The sequence below is a fragment of the Scatophagus argus genome, chromosome 23 (genome assembly GCF_020382885.2).
Source record: "Scatophagus argus isolate fScaArg1 chromosome 23, fScaArg1.pri, whole genome shotgun sequence".
In the NCBI taxonomy this organism is placed as follows: Eukaryota; Metazoa; Chordata; class Actinopteri; family Scatophagidae; genus Scatophagus; species Scatophagus argus.
Window position 1 is genome coordinate 1,229,629 of NC_058515.1, and position 19,660 is coordinate 1,249,288.

The 19,660-nt window shown below is 38.3% G+C and overlaps 1 protein-coding gene and 1 long non-coding RNA gene across 2 annotated transcripts; one reads left to right on the forward strand and one right to left on the reverse strand.

The window, feature by feature from the left end:
* The first annotated feature begins 397 nt into the window (after positions 1-397).
* si:ch73-40a2.1 (tyrosine-protein kinase receptor UFO) lies at positions 398-19,552 on the forward strand. The gene is made up of 15 exons (XM_046380369.1): positions 398-637; positions 1,078-1,139; positions 1,644-2,262; positions 4,931-5,086; positions 5,442-5,774; positions 6,319-6,508; positions 8,342-8,427; positions 9,061-9,174; positions 10,611-10,691; positions 10,778-10,870; positions 12,203-12,324; positions 16,201-16,310; positions 16,614-16,773; positions 16,955-17,091; positions 18,098-19,552. The coding sequence occupies exons 1-15, from the start codon at positions 505-507 to the stop codon at positions 18,420-18,422; spliced, it is 2,721 nt and encodes a 906-aa protein (XP_046236325.1). The 5' UTR covers positions 398-504; the 3' UTR covers positions 18,423-19,552.
* LOC124054405 lies at positions 12,421-15,769 on the reverse strand. The gene is made up of 2 exons (XR_006842371.1): positions 14,490-15,769; positions 12,421-13,360 (listed from the first exon to the last, which is right to left on the reverse strand). It is a non-coding gene; the product is annotated as an uncharacterized LOC124054405 (long non-coding RNA).
* Positions 19,553-19,660: the final 108 nt, after the last annotated feature.

Genomic DNA, 19,660 nt, shown 5'->3' on the forward strand with positions numbered 1-19,660 from the left:
GTGACGTTCCATGTCCAAAACAGCTAACTTCACCAACCAAGGGATGGGGCTGCCAAGGTCCCTGCCTTTGTCTGCCGCCCGATCCACACTGCACACTGCACTGCATCCAGACCCCCTTTGACTCCTGTAGGTGGTGGGCTGGAGGATTGTACATTCCATCACTGGTTATTCTAGTTCCAAATATGGCTATCAGTCTCCTTGGTTACTAATTATTGTTATCGGCCCAGTTCCTATTTTGTACGTTTTTTTAAAAAATAATTGTTTGATGTGTTGTTTTTTTTAATGCTAGTGTACTTTAGTGGGATTATGTTGTTTTAGTGTGTTCTTAAAAGGAGCACATAAATGCAGGAACTCAGTAGATCCAAAGGATGTAGGCGTAATTTCCGGAGGATGAGGGCTCCCTTCAGCAGTTTAATTACAGCATTCCTTTGAGCCAAATCAGAAGTAGATCTAACACAGGCGTCACTCATACTGACACTTTCAGGAACTGACTTACAGGCTGTTATGGTCAGACTTCTACAAGCTGAAAACATGTTTGTGTGTCACACTGTACTGCGGTGTGTCTGGCTTACTTTAATTCTGTTATGGATCTGGATCTGGGAGACTGGTTGTGACATTTTCTATGAAACCCAGGAGGGTGAGTGATCAAAAAGGTTTACAACTAATCCTTTAACAGTCACAGTAGGAAACACTTTGCCTTGCATTCATTTTTAAGAATATCTCTGAACAGTTTTGTGTTCTTTAATAGTCTGATAATGTTTGATGACATATCTACAGTCTTGTTAAGTAGCAATGCAGTGGCAGAGTAAATAAAGTAGTAATAACATTGTGAAAGTGAAGCCTCCTTGATGAAAAGAACATAGTTGAAAACACAATATTAAGGAATTCACTCAAAAGCTGCCTCATACTGAATGATGAAGTGCATTGTTCTAATCTGTAGGTGTACAATTTCTCTTTGCTGCTGTAAATGGGTTGTTGTTGTATTTCTTGTTCAGTCAGTCAAGAGGGAAAGTGTTACAAAGTGTAACATTCAACACAGTGACACTGTATAGACTTTCTCTCCTCTTCTGTGTTTAGAGGAGGTTTTCCATTCTGACAAACAGACCACACTGAGATGGAGTTCTGACCCACCCACAGAAGTAAGTTGGGTTGTTAAGTGATGGGTGTAAATTGAACTTTTATTTCAATACAACATCTGCATCATACACTTTAAAAATACTATTGAATTAATCACTGAATAATAACTGTATACAAAGAAAACGTGATCACTGTATAAACTGGTATATTATTAGCATAGGATTCATTTATTTCTGCACTTTGACATTTTCAGCCAATTTCAATGGCTTCAATTTTTGAAAAATTGAGATTTTTGTTTGAGATTTAGACTTTTTGTTTGGAAGCTGTGTGTAACACACATTTTGTGTAATGTTTTTTTTTTTTTAAATACCAGTACCAAAATTTATTTAACAATCTCAATATATGAACGACATGACCAGCTGATGTGCAGTGTATCATATTATGTGTAGCTTGATGGTTTAAAGTATACTTTGCCATGAGCTCAGTCCTGGAGGTTTCATCAGGATGTATGCATGTACCTGTAGTTCTACTCTGCAGCTTTTCTCTTTACCTCTTTTCCGTCCCAGTGGGAAGACATCCAGCTGAGACTGGGTACAATGAGTATGGTGCCTGTGCTCCAAGCTTGTAAAGGAAGCAGAAAAAGAACAGTTTTAAGCCAGTGGATGGAGCGTAGAGATGCCCACCATCTACTGATGGATATTGCATTTGCCCAAGAAGAGGAGCCATCTGGTCAGCTCAGTCCACTACAAGTTCACTTTTTTGACTCAGACACACCCATTGCAAGGTTTCAAAATAGTGAGAAAGTCCTGGACCTCCAGACCTCTAAGCCATTTGCTAACACAGTCCCACCAAACCAAATATCCAGCTACCTGAACCACAGCCTGGCTCTGAGCCTGGGCTCTGCCAGCCTCAGAGGCTTCCATCTTGCCTTCTCCTACTCAGGAACATGTGTGCTGATAACATCTATCAGACTGTACTACAGGAGGTGTCCTGACATTATGGCTCACCTGACCTTGTTTAAGGGGACAGGGGCCGGGTCGGGTCACCTGAAGGGTTCTTGTGTGCAGGGAGCTGTTGAGGTTTCTCCGCCTATAAGAGAGTGCAGTATGGATGGAGTATGGAGTGCACTGCAGGGGGGATGTACCTGTGGACCTGGGCATCAAGTTATAGATGACACCTGTCAAGGTACAGAAATCAGATGCTTTCTCAGTTATTTCATATTTTTTAGATATTTTTCACATGAATAACTTTGAAGTTCTTCTTATTCTTGACTGATCAGTTTCGGTAAATCCTTTTGGATCAATCACGGCTGGCAAGAAGCTTAAATTTTGAATCAAACCTCACTGATTTGAGTTTCAACTTGTACTTCAGGACCATAATACTCAGAATATATGTTTCACAGGTCCAACAACTGTTATTTATGCCAAAAAATATAAGCTAATACTAATAAAATTCTAAAACTTTCTAAATTATATAATGTGTAATAATAATCAACAATATTTATATCAATATATTTGGAATAATATTTGATACATAGCTCTAATTAAAAAACAAAGAAAAAAGTAAATAAAGTATGATTCCAGGGACTGGCTGAAATTGGAAGTTGATGTGTATATCACTTTTTTTTATAGTTGGACAACGACAACAAATGAGATAATCACATAACAGATAATCAACGGTTAACAAGTAAACAAAATTTTCAAAAATAGAGGTCAGTACAGTGCAGTATTGTCATTTTTCTGTTAATCTTTCTGTAACTAAAGACTCCTCCTTAGAAAGTGAACATTTTACCTTCAGACAAGAAAACCAAATCAGTCATTTTTCACACAAGGACCTGTGCCTACTCATAAATTTAGTGACTACTCATAAATTCAGTTTAATAAACTTCTGTTTATGAAGTAATCTTACTTCATCTGAATGTAATTTCTAAGCTTTGCACCTCCATTGCCTTTTATAAATGTTATTTGATTATTTATTCTCCTCTTGACCAATGATCATTTCTAAGTTCTGTTCTAGTTTAAGATATTTTAAGGCCTTGCAGGTGCATGCGGTTCTGTTATCACTTTCACAGCTCTTACACATCTCTGGTGGATATGACACACCATTAAAATGTCCGTTAAACACCTCTTGAGTTGTCTTTGGATACTGTAAGGGGCATGTTCACATGTATATATTTTCTTTTAGTTCCTAAAATGTTGAATTCAGGTTGCAAAATGTTAAATAACTCTTGTTTGCTCTATTCATCTAAACATCGGAGGGGACTCAAAAAATAGCAGTGAGAAAGAATAAGCTGCCCTGGAACATTTTCTCAATGTGCGACAAAAATTCAATCTGGTTGAATTGCTTAAGATGACCCAGATAACATTTTATTTTTGGTCGATTTCTGTTTCTTTGTTGGAAAGAAGAGACAACTGAACAGATCACAGTTGTGTTTTCCAGCAAGTCATCTGTTGATGCAAACATTTCACAATAAGCATCTCAGCAAAAATAGTCTAGGATTCTTGGGCCTACAAATTATGTGGCTTTTCTCATGAACTAACCACGTCTTTCACATCCTCTTTCTCATAATCTTCTTCCTTCTCAATTTTATCTACTGGTTTATTTTTACATTTACATATTTCCTGTGCATTGCTCAAGAGATATCATTCACAGTTTCATGTTTTCTGTATTCAAAAATAGAGTGTTGCCAGGCTGTTACATTGTTCACCTCCCCATGACACAAGAGCACTTTTCAAAACAACATACTGACAGTTTTGTCTAAGTACAGAAATGTTATTAAGACAGAAATTAAATTAAAGAATGTCATAGCTTATCAATCAGGGAGAGTGAGAGCCATAACCTGAACCTAAACCTGGCCTTGTTTCTTGTGTGTGTCAATATATTTGGAATAATTTGAATAACCCAACCATATTTACAAACGTACAACATGTGAGCACAATATGTGGCCCACAAAATTAGCTAACAATGCAGGGCTGGTTTCAGTCCATATTGCACAATAGTGGTGGGAAGTCCATCACCAAAAGTTGCCTACTTTCCTCGTATAGCAATCCAGCCTGGCTAATGGTGGTGATACATGAAAGGTCCAAGGGGTCCTCAAAACTTTAGGATTCATTTTCTGGTTATGTAGTTCTCTTAACATTTGTGTCTGAATGTGTAAGACAACAAAATGAGCCAACTGCCAGTAGCTGGACAAATAGTAAAACTGAACAATCCAACAATAACAAAAGAATACTGTATGTTAGAACCAAGAAAACATTCTAACCACATTAAAGGTTTAATATATGAGATTTTGAATGCTAATATAGAAGCAAAGAACTGTTTGGTATGTAAAAATATAGTGAACTAATGGCATCCTGCACAGAGAATGAAGTCATACCCCCTCTGTGTGTGTTGTAATCACAGCTTCTGTTTTTTATTTTTGCCAGGGTGGCCATGCAAGAATCTCAGTAAAGTAGAGTTCTTATCTTAGTGCGTTTGAACGAATCCAGAGAAAGACTGCTGAGCTGATTGCTGAATCTCCTTGAGTCCCATCATCAAATATCAAAGTAATAATATGCAGAATTTCTGCATTAAAATGTCTGAAAACAACAAGACATTTGTTATACTTTTTTTGAGCTGTGCACTTGTTAATTGTTCCAAAAGGTTCAAACCCAGAGTTAGAAAACCAGGAAGGAAATTCAAAAAGGTGAATAAATGTGACATGTGACCCTAACTGTGAACATTTCTACCCAAGCCATGTCAGCTAGATTTTCATCAGCAATGGTGGCAGATTAACAGTCAACATCTTCAAATTGGTCTTTTGTTTTCATTGTTTTGACAAATACCACTGGTATCATTGTTTCTGTTTCTCCAGCATGTAGGATGGGCTACTACAAACCAGCCAATGAGAGTGGAGGATGCCGGCCATGCCCACCGAATAGCAAGACACATGGAGGGGGATCGGAGAGGTGTGACTGTCTCCATGGTTTTAGCCGCCTACCAGCTGACCCTAATGACCTTGGATGCACCAGTAAGAAATAATGAGCAAGATATTGGAAATAAAGGTGTTATCACATTATAAAACTAGGCATTTAAACCCCTACCTGAAAATTTTCAACTTTGACACCCCCACACCCGTGTAATATTTTGCTTGTGTCATTTCTCTGTATGTCAGCTACACAGAAAAATGACACAAGCAAAAAATTACACGGGTGTGGGGGTGTCAAAGTTGAAAATTTTCAGGTGTCAGCAATCAGGGTGGTTTTTAAGATGCTATAATCTCAAAAGCACTAAGGGACTTTAGATCATTTTTTTTTCCTTTGATTTCATCCTAAACCTAGACACTTTCATTTAAGGTTTTCACTTCTCTGTGTTGTCCCCCACAGAGCCACCCTCCGCCCCTGTGAATCTAACAGTCCGTCATCATAATGACTCTGTGCTGATAGTTACGTGGGATCCGCCTCACGACTGGGGAGGCAGACCACAAGTGAAGTATCGTCTCAAGTGTGAGAAGGAAGCTGAGGTTGGAAGTCGGTGGGGTTTGTGTGGGGAAGATGTGGCTGTTCTTACGGACTCAGATGGGCTGATCAGCACATCAGTCAGCATCACGGGACTGAATCCGCATCGCGACTACAGACTGTCAGTGCAAGCCTGGAATGATATATCCACCCTGCAGGGGGCGCCACCAACATCCACTGCCACTGTTACTATTCATAGATGTATGTAAAGTTGTCTAGATAATGTCAACATATTAGTCCAGAATAAGTGGGAGAACTACTTGGGATAGTTCTTGGAGTAAAATTCTGGTTTTCAAAGCTTACTTTGCCTTACTTAATCTTTTATTACCAGCAGCTTATGATACTAACATTAACTGATGTTAACAAACTTTAGATAGATGAGTCTGTTTGCTGACTTTATGACTTTTCTTTGTATGTGCTACTGTTACACTACATGTTAGCACCCTGTGGTTGCCACTTCTGGCCAGTTTGGTGCTGTTAAGTAAAGGTTTTAGATGCTTGCTCACAGTTCACAATTGAATTTGGGAGATTCAGATTGGGAGTGCTAGAAGTGAGCCAGTATGCTTTTTAAAGATACATTAGCACAGAGCAACGTTAGCATACATTTCTTGTTGTCGTTGCTTGTCATCAGTGTAAGTCCAATATTCACTGTATGTTTTCAGCTCTTGATTGAGTTCAAGGTTAACATCATGTCAAAAGTGCTGTTAATTTCTGAACCACATGAAACACTGTTGTTTACTTACAGGGAAAGTTCCTCCTGTGGTGACCGTGACTCCAGCCTTAAACATCTCACACCATGAAGCACTACCAGCTCCTCAGAGCCAAGGTCGATTTGCAGCATGGCTAACAGTTGGTGTTTTATTTGGCAGCCTGCTACTCATGGCTGTAATCCCGATTGCTATGTGTTTCCTGCGACCCAAATATTCCATACTCAGGTAGAGGGACCTTCTTCTTCTGTTCCTTCATCCTTCTACTTTAAAGTTACTGCTAGTGAATTTGTGTGGAAAATGCTGAACTCTCATGATTCTCTCTCAGGTCAGTCCAGTTTGCATTTAGAGTTTCAGTGTGAGCGGCAGATTGATGGGTCTGCAAATGCACCATGGTATTAAGGTTTAATTTTTGAAAGAAAATAAATCACAAAAGGTGCACAGTCTCTCTAATCTAATCTAATTGAATCCCCTATGGCTGGGAAACAATACTTAAATCCTGCATCAAAGGTTTCTTTGGAGTAACAGCTCACCGCTATACACAACATACACACAACATGCTGTTAACACATGCTTCCTGTTGACTGTACATTGGACAGGCAAAAATAATTAATCAGTTCCAATAAGTATAAATGTAACTAACTTTGGGTAGTAGCCTATGTGTTAGTGGCATTAGTGGCAGCTGCCATTTCCCATTGGATTTTCATGTGTCAGGTTGGCTAGCCTGAGCTGAGAGATAGATTGTGACTGAATTCAAAAAATGGTTGCTACATATAGATTTATCTCCAAAGACTTTAACTGTTTACCAGTCTTCATTTCTAAATTTTGAAAATATTCATATATGATCTATTTTAACAATTTTGTTAAAAAACACCCTTAGGCTGTGCATGGATCTCTGATTGTTTCTAGAGAGAAACGTGACCACAGTTTGCTTTTATTAACATTGCAATAACTGTCAGAGTACACACATGTGGGAGCTTCACTAATTGTGCAGAATACTAGGAAAACCATGTAGGAAGTGAAACAATATTTTGCTGAAAGGGATCAAAACAAGAAAAGAAGTTTGCAATGAGAGGGTTTTGTGTAGCATTTTCTGACTTTGTTGCCCACCAAGATTATGCCCAGCCTAGGGAAAACCTGAGCACAGCATAAAGCAAGGCTGTAGCCATGGAGTCATCATCAGTAAAGCCCAAATCTGACCCCCCCCCCACCCCCAACTGCTGCCAGAAAAATTCAAAATTTGAAAAATTATGTCCTGCGCTTCTTAAATATTTAAACATTTACAAGCACTTCATAACAAAATGTATGCTACCTAGATAATGTTCTGATAGGAGTTTGGAATAACATTATGAGACAAAAAATATTTATAAAATTATAATTTTGATAACACTTTACAAAAACTATCACAACACTGATATAGCTTACTAAATGAGGCTATAAATATAAATAAATATGGATGAGTGTCAATATATTTCAGTAAATAAATAAATAGGTTAAAAGCTCATTTTTCAAATGACTACCCATTTATTTCAGAAGACTTTATTCTTTATGCTAATGCAACATTTATTTCCTAGCTCTTTTGATTTCCATCTATTATTTGTCAAGCAACAAATTTGTGGCAATAAGTTTATTTATGGTTATTATTATCAGCAATTTTTTTAAATTTATATATCAAGCTTGAGCAGCGCCTATAAACAGAAGAAAAGGAAATCAAAGAAATAATACATAAACAGTGCGTACTACAATATGTAGAGAAGAGGTCAATCTGCTTTCACTAAGCACTAATCAGCACAGCACAGTCACAGTTTCAGCATGAATGCACCATCGGGTTGGTTGACAGCATCACCCTGTGGTAAGGAGGGAGAACAGCACACAAAAATCACATAATGACACTCAAATACAAATTATGACTCAAGTTTATAATAGTGTTAGACAGCAACACAAGTTATTTTCTATTTTAAGTATAAGTATTTAAGTTTAATTAATGTTCTGAATATTTAGATCTTACTGATCAGGCCAAATTTATTGATAATAATAAATAAAATTATAATTGCCTTTTAGGTCTGACCGGGGTCTTTTGCCAATGACCGTTGAATTTTCCTACCGACGTCCACAGGAGTTGGAGACTTCATCCCAGCAGACCAGTGGTGAGTGTCATATCCCTGAACAGCAGCAGATCAAAACTTTGACTTCTTTTTTGATCGTCTCTGACCTTCCAACGGTTGGCATGGTGGTGCAGTGGTTAGCACTGTTGCCTCATAGCAAGAGGGTTCCAGGTTCGAATCCCGGTCTGGGCCCTTCTATGTGGAGTTTGCATGTTCTCCCTGTGCCTGCGTGGGTTTACTCCGGGTACTCCGACTTCCTCCCACAATCCCAAAGACATGCACATTAGGTTAATTGGCTATTCTACATTGCCCCTAGGTGTGAATGAATGATTATTTATTATTTTCTTCCTTTGAGGTGGTGCCGAGTAGCATCAGGAAGCAAATATTTATTTAATAATATTTACTAAGCGCAATACTTCTACACACCATTCCTACTATGTAGTCAATTCACCTTAAAATGATCACCAACCAGATCCTAATGCAATTAAAATGCACTGCTGCTATGAAAAGCAAATTGTTACTGTACTTCCATTACAAATTTATCTCAAGTTGTTGTACACAACATATAGTAGGTGACTATACTATAATTTTACTTGTGCAAACCAATTTTATGCTCTTATATTTGGAGTGTCACACAAAGTATAGGATACACAAATGATTTGCTACTTGTTTCAGAGACAGAAGGTGTGGCCCAGTTGTTGGAGGGACTCAGTGGCAGGCTGCTGGCCAGTCTTAAGGACATCCTGGTAGAGAGAAACAAGCTCACCCTGGGAAAGGAGCTTGGCAGAGGTCGGTTCATGACTCCTCATCAACAATGATCCTGTCTTAGCCTCACAGCACAAGACCTCATTGTGCAGATTCATTAGAATACATCAGAGTTGTTGTTGAATAGTTCTCCTCGTAGTTTTGTGTCTCTCCCTCCCTTTCTTTCTCTCTCTGTATCTTTCTGCAGGTATCTCTCCATCGAGATCTACTAGACCTCTGACTAGGCCAATGTCTACTGCCCATGTTGTTCTTCTATGCAGTGCTATTATAACTAACTTAAACAACATATCAGCTAATAAACAAATACATACAATACATAGTCTTTCAGAATTCCAATTATAACAACCTGTCATGTTTGTCCTTTGTAATGTATGATATTTATTACATGTATGTTTCTTTCTCTCTCTCTCTCTCTCTCTCTCTTTCATCCTCTCTGTCCTGTCTACCTCTTCTTCCCTCCCTTCACCCGGCCAACTATCAGCAGGATTGCAAGCCGGGTCCTGCTCAAGGTTTCTTCCTGTTAAAAGGGAGTTTTTCCTTGCCACTGTCTGCTTGCTCGGGGGTTCAGGCTCTGGGTCTCTGTGAAGCACCTAGAGACAATTTTGATTGTATAAGGTGCTATATAAATAAAACTGGAAAAAAAAGTGAAATGGAAAGCAGAATCAATCAACTTTTATTATTGACAGTATATATATTTTTACATACACTGAAATTTCCTCTGCATTTAACCCATCACAATCATGTTGAACACACATGCAACACCCAAAAATTAACATGCAGTGAACACACACTGCCACTGTCAGGCGCCCAGGGAGTGCTGGCTAATGGGGATGTGGGGGGGATTAATCATTCCACCACACTGAAATTTTTCCTGCCAGTCCAGTGGGGGAATCAAACCGGGAACCCTCTGGACACAGGCCGATTTTCCAACCTCTAGGCCACGGTCCCATCATCTGGGAACCCAAAATATCAGTTCCAAATTGTCATGGAAATGCATCCAAATGTTGCTCTGATATGTCAGTTTGACCCAAAATACTGGAAAAAAAGCAACTGACTTTGCTGTCCTATAGGACCATGGCCTGAGCATGACCAAAAACTTCTGAGATGTAGTCAGCTTTCAGGATTAAGGTTTAATCAAGGGTAGGAACAGATGCAGAACAGCTAAACTGAATGTTGAACCGAACTGCTTATTTTATTACATGATAATATAACCAGTGAGTATAATGTTTAGCAAAGGAGTTCATTATTTCCACTGTCATGCACTTTACCTTTAATAAGGTTATGTTAAATCAGCAGTCGGACTTCAAGTATGCTTAAAAGCACTGTCAAATATGTCAAACCAATTGTTTAAAAAATAACCGAAAAGTTAAATTTTTTAAGAAAGATATCCGCTATTTGAAAATATTTCACCTGTGAACACAAATGAGTTTTCCTATTCAGCCTTTTTTCTTGTTTTACAGGAGAGTTTGGCTCAGTCTATGAAGGGGTCTTTACCACAAATGAAGAGGTGCACATCAAGGTGGCTGTGAAGACCATGAGAGGTATGTGCTAAAACTCAAACACTCGATCAAACATTATACTCTGCTCCTTCTTACTTTTGTCATTTTTCTCTGCCCTACACATCTAGTTGGAATCCACAGCCAGGCAGACTTACATGAGTTTTTGAGCGAGGCAGAGATCATGCAGAACTTTGATCATGAAAATGTGGTCAGGTTGCTTGGTAAGATACACCACATACTTCACTACTCAGATGCTTAACCGCTTCACAGATTGTAACATGTTCCTTAAGAAATGTGTGTAAGAAGTGTGTCCTTTGCTGTCTGCATTATCCCAGAATCCTCTTCAAAGATGCTGCAAATCTGAAAACTGTACACCTTATATTATCTTATCAAGTGTCAGGTAATGCACTCTTGGTTTGGCTAGTTGAGATCCCATTGGGCTAATCCATATACACTGACAAACCAAAGTAATGAGGTAAATGTGCACAGAACCTGTTCAACTGACTGTTGATTCTCAATCACACAAGCTCTCACACTCAAATGTGAGAGCCATTGGGAGCAATTTGGGGTTCAGTGGGGTTCCTTAGCCACAGCTCTAATTGTGGACCTTTGTAACATGATGACAGGTGGTATATAGGACATGTTAACCCCTGTTTCTGCTCAGGATGGTCTCTGGTGTCCAGTGTCAATGTCTTCCTTGATCTATTGCCAGGGTTAGGGATCCACTGATCCCTTGTCAGTACTTCTGCCACATCTGATGAGATCCATTCACCGATCTATTTTCTGCCAAAGTTTGGGGTCACAATGGCAGTATAGCAGTATAGCTCTTTCTGAAAGATTCAGATGCTTTCCTAGGCCAGCTGGAATATGCCACTATAATATGCAGTCCCCTGAGCGTATTTCCGTTCTGCCCTGGCTCTCCTCCCTTTTTGATGTGCTTGAAATTATCTCCACAGGGGAGATAATCAGGAGGCATCCTGATCAGATGTGTGAAGAACATCAGTTGACTTCATTCAGTGTGTAGGAACAAGCTCCACATGTCTTAACCTATCATCCTAGACCTAAGTCAACGTTTTTTTCAAAAGCATGGCCATAATTGTTTCATAACTTTAACCACATTTGTTGTTGTATCATGCTGAAGGTCCATATAGCATTTATTTTAACATGATCCATGATCATTCCCCAACTCTAACCGTGTTGTTTTTTGTCCAAATCTAAACTTTAACTCTAGCATTGTTAGCAAAAACTTATTTTTCAACAGTAATGTGCAACGGTTTTGAAAGGAACAGACAAATTATATCATCCTGACCATCATCCAAATTCAAGAAATTAAATAACTAATCGGATTCAAAAATGAAGCCTTTCTCATTATTAAATCACTTGACAGAAAATCCATTTTCTGACCTGGCACTGTTGCTACCTGTATGATCTCAATCAGATGTCTGGAAACTACAGTAAATTTAATATTATTGTGCCCAAAGACTCACTCCAACTACTTCTCCACTACTGCAGCAGTAGCAACCTTGTGAAACATGTATGCTTTTGTCCTGCAGGGGTCACTTTTCAGAGAGAGCAGGAGTCTCCTGTGCCTGTTCCTTTGGTCATCCTACCCTACATGAAACATGGAGACCTGCGCCGCTTCCTCATTGATACTCGTTATGGTGATGTTCCTATGGTAAGATGCAGTCACCACACATATGTACTTGTTGCAGTCTCAGCACTCGCTTACTTAGACAGATATACACAAGGACACATTGACTTCCTTAATAGATTTGTTTGAGAGTAGTTTCTTTTATGATAAACAGCATACAGAATAATTATGGTTTATTACAACTATGGTCTTTATTTATAACCTTGGCCATTCTTTCTGTTGTACAACTACTGGACAGATGCAATGATTTTTTTTATAAATAACTTTAAAAATCCAATATGAAAGAATCCAAATGTTTTAGTGATCCCTCTTTTCTTCATTTCCTCACTGTCAGGCCAAATTTCAAGATATATGAAAATCATAAAATTTACTGAGCACATTCACATTCCTCCAGTAATTTACCTTTTCTATACTGGACGCTCCATAGTCTCCACACATTAATGGTAAGGCTAGCTAGAGTTTTATTGCCAGCCAGAGACCAACAAAATGCTGCATTTATAATACTACCAAAGAGGATTTTACAACTGTTGAAAGTTATCATGCTGTTAACCATTTAATCCATTAAGTAGAGGGCCTCTCTTATATGAAATGCATTTTTGCAAATGTAACCTCTATATGACTGGAGCTAATAACAGTGGGGCTAGGCCCTTTTCTTCCAGTGAAAGGAAACGCATGTATCAGCATACCAAGACATTCTGGACAATGCTACACTTCCAACTTTATGGCAACAGTTAGCTAAAATTAGTTGTTAATATTGTTATGCCCCTCACTTGTGGTGGCCTTATGGACTGAACAACACTCCCGACACTAACCCAGAATGACCACAGAAAAGGCCCCTCTCAAACATTCAAATCCATGGGATTTAATCACATTGAAAAACCAACCAACCAAGATACTAAATTAACTCTATTGGAGACAGTAAGTTCAAACACAACAGTGTGTAATAAATCCCAGACTGAGAGGCATCAATATCAGTATTCTCCTCTCCAGAAGCCCCCATTTAGATGCTGGCAAAGGTGCTTTATGGTGCACCTCATTGAACAATTAGGAGGCAGAACACCTGGTCAGAGGTAGAGAAGACAGAAGCAGAGCACAAAGGAATACATATGGCTGTAACAGTATCACCCTAACAATACAATATGTTGCTGGAAATGCTGGAAAATATTTTTACAGTTAATTTTTGCTTTTACATTAGCAGTTTTGCAAAGTATTGTCAAATGTTTGAAATGAGACCAGACATGCTGTTAACCCTAAGTTCTTACAATAACAGCTTGAGCTCTACTCATTATGGGAAAGATGACAATAATTTGAATATGTTAGGATAATTTGCACATTTGTCAGCAATAAGTGGAAGTCAAGTTAGTCAGAGTTGCAATAAAAACTTACAAGAGTTAGGTGGGTTTTCTGAAGTGGTATGAGGTGCTTATTCATGGACAGTGTATCACTTACAGTGTATGGCCTCCAGTTAATACCAATGCAATGCAAGAATGCTGCATGCTAAAATCAGAACATGGGAGATGTTGATCTACTGCTGTCTCAATCAGTTTGTTTGTATTACTGTGTGACTTTGGGGTTTCAACATGTTAATTCAAATCCAGACTAACTCTTTAAAACCCTAACCCTAAAAACAGTATTAAGCAGTAACACAAAAAATGATCATGGAAGTGGTAGATCAATAACTCCAGCTGTTATGACAGAGGGATGTGGAGGCTTTGAAGATAGCATAGATGGATTTAACTGCTTCAGTTTCTCCACCGAAAGAACTGTCTTACAGCAAGGTGAAACAGTGACAATACTGTGTATATATATTGTTGAATATAAAGTTAGATTTAAGAAGTTAGATTTACTTTTTTTTTGGTAACTAAAATATATTTTGTTGCTGACCAGGTCCACAACAGTACATTACTTAGCTTCCTATACAGGCACTGCTGTTTCTCAAGCATACTGAGCACTGCCACCTACTGTAGGTACTATACTGACTATGCATAAGTACCCCACTTCAAAAGATGCAAACTAACCATTTAATGTTAGAATAATCCAACTTTCAACTGCAACCTTTATCAGATCAGATCAGAATTCCTTTATTAATCCCTGGAGGGAAATTCTTGAGTTATGAACTTATGAATATTAGATTGGGGACAGTGCCCATTCAGAGAAAAATACAGAGTCATAGTTAGCATATGACTTACAGTTAAAGCTTTTCAAAGTCCATTAACTACTCGAGGAGAGTCTAGACATGGCGGTTGACTGAGTTCCTTTAATGCACCTTTCCACTTCTTTGGCTGACCAGCTTTGCTGTCTTGGTTGGGTTGATTCCAATGAAACATCTGAAATCACAAATACACATGAAAAGAATAAATTAATGGGGGGCAGAATCCATAAGGTAATGCAAAACAAATTAATCACTTGCCCCTCCAATGTGAAAAACATGAAACGAAAATTTGTCTGTTAAATATTTTTCATTACGATTCAATTGTGCTATCAAGGCCAGCCTTTTACATACCACACCACTGCACAGACCATCTCAAGACTCCAGTATGTAGCAATAATGGCATTCTGTAACAAGGTGAATTATTTTAAATACTCAGTTGTTAAGTATTTTGTTGTGGGAAAATACTTTTGGCAGGTTTGTTTGGTTTAAAATATTAAAATAGTTGTCCCAGTTAGCTGCTGTAAATTTTGCTAAATCAGCAGTGATTGGTAACTCATGCAACCTTGTGACAAAAAAAGCAAAGCTGTCCCTATCACTATGGTTTCCACAAAAAATAATGTTTCTTGTCTGTCTAAAAACAAAAACTACACCTGAATTTTACTTCAGGCACATATCAATTCTGTACGCAAGATGCTTGCTCCTGGTAAGCCAGATTAAAGTTGTTATAAAGCCTCAATGCTCAGTTTACAGTGCGTTGTTGTGAGCACTTCACCTTAACATAGATGAACATATGGTTTAAACTTTTAAATTGCTACTAAAATATGTCCAGCATACACTACTTAAGAGAATTAGTCTCAGAGAGTCAGGAAGCGGCTGTGTTCTTTCAATGTCAGCTGCTGTTGCTAGCACCTAAAAGACAAAGAAAATTCCATTAAAATGTAATGTTATGGAAAGCAAAAAAGAGAAAAAGTAATTAAGACTGTGTCCGAAAGCAATAAGCACAGCTTTAACTAACTATGTCTGGTTGTGTCATTAATTTATACCACTACCCACACATCACATGGTACACCATGGTTAATAAACTCAGCTTACTTAAGCCTAAATGCAAATACCATAATGCTCAGGCTAAATTATCGATCTATCAAGCTTCAAAATGCCACAGAATACTATTACATACAATAACATAAAGATTAAATGTCCCCCACTGCAGCTATATGTTGAATTCAATTCAGTTCAATTCAGTTTTATTTAAAGTGCCAATTCGTAACACAGTTATCTCAAGACACTTTACAGGTGTTTAAACAACAACAACAACAACAAAACAACCAAAAAGAAGAGAATCAGAGAAAAACAGGTCTCAGGGCAAAACCCCACACTGAGTAAGCACTTGGCGACAGTGGCGAGGAAAAACTTCCTTTTAACAGGCAGAAACCTCGAGCAGAACCAGACTCAGTGTAGTGCCAAATAATGTTGCAAATAAGTTAACAGAGATTTTCCTCTGAGAGTGGGAAACATGGACAGCGATGGTTCTCCTCTGTTTCTGTCATCAAATGGTCTCATGTGGTCCTCTTTCAAACCTTCTTTGTGCAGCACAAGCCAATATCAACATTAACTATAATATTCATTATGTACAGTCAGAAACCATAGAAATTACAGAAATTTCTTACAGCATGTTCACTAAAATTTAATTAAAAAAAAGACTGAATTTAAAATAAACACAGAATACACCTATTCCTACTCTCTTCCAGTTTGTACCCGATCAGAGTCTCCTGCGCTTCATGATTGATATTGCAGCAGGGATGGACTACCTGAGCACACGGGGGTTCCTGCATAGAGACCTGGCTGCACGCAACTGCATGTGAGTCCATCAGAGGGAGACAGTGAGAGGGGGGAGCCTGAAATCAAGGACTCCTTGTTCATATATGACTGTGTCTCTGTCCTCGGCTATTGGTATTCAACCATGGCTTGTATCTGGGAAGGAAGCTGTTTAAGATTTCAATAAAGCATACTGAGGGCCTCAGAGGAGACAGTGTGTGTGTGGCAGAAAATATAAAACATGTGCGTCAGAACTCTGATTTTGTTATTTGATCTAACTCCAGAAAGAATGCCTTGCATGTGCTGATTATTCAACTGCACTTTTAAAAACCTTTTTAATACACAGGTTGGGTGATGACCTAAGGGTTTGTGTGGCTGACTTTGGTCTGTCCAAGAAAATCTACAGCAGCAATTATTATCGTCAGAGAGTAACTATCCGTGTGCCAATCAAGTGGATGGCCATAGAGAGCCTGTCTGAGTCTGTCTACACCACCAAAAGCGATGTTGTGAGTTCAGCCTTCTCTTGAACATCAACCTGTCCATGGATCGGTTTCAGGCTTCTGTTAAGATGGCCACATGATGAAGGGTTTTGAAATCAGAGATTAGATTCTAATTCCTTTTTTCCATTTGTACATTGAGTATATGATTTAATATGAGTAATATGATTTCCTGTCCCTGTCATTTCAGTGGTCATTCGGGGTAACCATGTGGGAGATTGCATCGCGGGGAAGGACCCCTTATCCAGGAGTTCACAACCACGAGGTACTGGACCTGTTACAGTTGGGAAAAAGGCTCAAACCACCTGAGGACTGTGACCACAAACTGTGAGTTACTGTAGTTGTCATTCTATATTATGATGAGAGATTTTGAAAGATTAATCAAACTCAGGGTACCTGAGGGCAGAGCAACAAAACAGGAGGACAGATTGTTTTTTTAAACTAAGCTTAAATTATTCTTTCCATTGTTTTACATAATGTGATATAATTACACTATTTGAACATTTTATATGCTTATTTATGATAGTAAGACTTCATGGTATTTGCATTCTCCTCAAGGATGAATCTCAGTTTACACTTTACTGGGAAAATGACAGATCTTGTGGGTGTTGTCTGGGGTACCTTTTATTGATGACAATTTGAATGAACATAAATACTGTGAAGAGAAACTGAGGCCCTTTGTCATGCCATCACCTCATGCTGCAGCATGACAATGCACAGTCTTCAGTGTTTGACAGAAGTGGTGCTACAAGTAGTAACTACATTTTTCAGTAGTGTGGTAGCCAGTAGCATCTACACAGGTTACATTTTTTTCAAGCATTTCAACTCAAATACAGCCAAGCTTTCTAATCCAGTCTGAAATTAAAGATCCATCCACCCATCCATTTTCTATACCGCTTATCCGTCAGGGTCGTGAGGGAGCTGGAGCCTATCCCAGCTGACTACGGGCGAGAGGCGGGGTACACCCTGGACTGGTCGCCAGTCAATCGCAGGGCCAACACACAAAGACAGACAACCAGTTTTAGTTAGTTAGTTTTAGTTAATGCTCTGCTAATAGACTTTTTTCTAACAATTTCTGGTTTCTCTTGAAAGATTCAATATTTTCATCATTTCCAACAAAAAGTTTTTTAAGCTAAATAGTTTACGAGGGAAAGTTTCACTATTAATATCAGTTTGAACCACTTACAGCTCACAGAGATATGAGCTCTGTTACAATGGGTCACAATTAGAAATGACCTTGTTTTAAGCCATTGCTATAGACAATATTCTTGTATATCTTGTATACAATATATACATACATCACCCTGCCTTGACCGTCTCACCCCAAACACAGTTATGAAATCATGCTCAGCTGCTGGGATAAGGAGCCAACCCGCAGGCCTGGCTTCAGGGAACTGGGCGAGACACTGAAAGGTCTTCTGTCGGAGCTTCCTGTGCTGGAGGCCAGCCAGGAGGCCAGCTACATCAACCAAGTCCTGGAAGTTTCTGCTACTGTGGCTGCCTCTCAGGATCCACAGACAGACTCTGAGGGAAGACTGAAAAATGTCTACTTGCCTACTCCTGTGGGTGCTGCTGCAGCCAGAGATGTGGATGTGGAAGTAGAGGATGGGTACCTTAGATTTATTAGAGGCTCAGTAGTTAAGGAGGATAATCATTAAAAAAAAAAGACAGTTTTTATTTGTTACAAGATATAAGAGGACCTCTTATAAACCGTGTGTGTGTCAGAGAGAGAGACAGAGATGTTTTGTATTTAGAAGCCACCCTTTGCTAAATAGGAGTTAATGAAGAGCAAGAGGACATAAAGTAAAACATTTTACTGAATACTGCACTATGTAAAAATATATATGACGTATTACTGGAAAATACTGTTACAAGTAAAGGCCAATATTCCACAGGCTACAATCTGTCCATTTATGTCAGAAAAGGGGGAAAACCAGAAATATATTCAAATTCTTTGAGATCAAAACTATGAAAATTTAAATAATTGGATAAGTCAATCAATGGATAGGTCAAAGTTTTATGTTGTGATGTCACAATTACTATAATTATGCGGTAAATCAAAATGTTAAGATAATTCAAAACTCTAACGTAATTTTCATTCAAAAAAACCAAAACCAAAACATTTTAACTCAAGTATCCCAAGTGCAATGTTAATTTTGACACAGTATCTCATAATGTTGACCAACCAATCTTTTGTGTCATTGCCAACATTTTGTTTTTCTGCCATAAATGATATTTAGCTGGACTGTTGAGTGAATGTGAAGATTGATTCAAATTCAAGAAATATATATGTATGTAAATATGTAAATATGCAGCAAATTCACACTACAGCCACAGCAATAATCACAAAAGTCCTTATTAGGTCTACCATTTCAAGTAGTTGCACTCTGAGTTCCCAGGTATCCTAACACTTTGTCAAACTTTGCTGTAAGAAGGTCTTTCTGACACTTAATACCAAATCTTGTAAATGTACAGTGTTCTTATGTGATCTTAATGATTCAGGGATACACCCCAGCAGAGATAACATTGGATTAGATTAGATTAATTATCACACTAACCTCAGTACATACAGTTTGCCAAAACCGCTGAATCTTTTCACATTTCCAGAAGCAGTGAAATCTTGTACCTAAAATAGTCTTACATTTTGGGCAGTTTGGAGAAGCTCCTGTTGTATATTGACTGTACTTATATGGAGATATATAGACATTTTGTAAGATATTATACTGCATTTCTCAGAATCTGTTACATATGGATATTTTTGAAGATAAAAGTAAGATTTCCTCCCATGTTTCCTTGTCAATTGTTGTTTTCAACTGAGTCTCCCATGATTTCCGTAGGAATGATAGTCTGCCTGTATGTAGTTGTTTTTTTAAACTATTTTAACAATAAACTACAA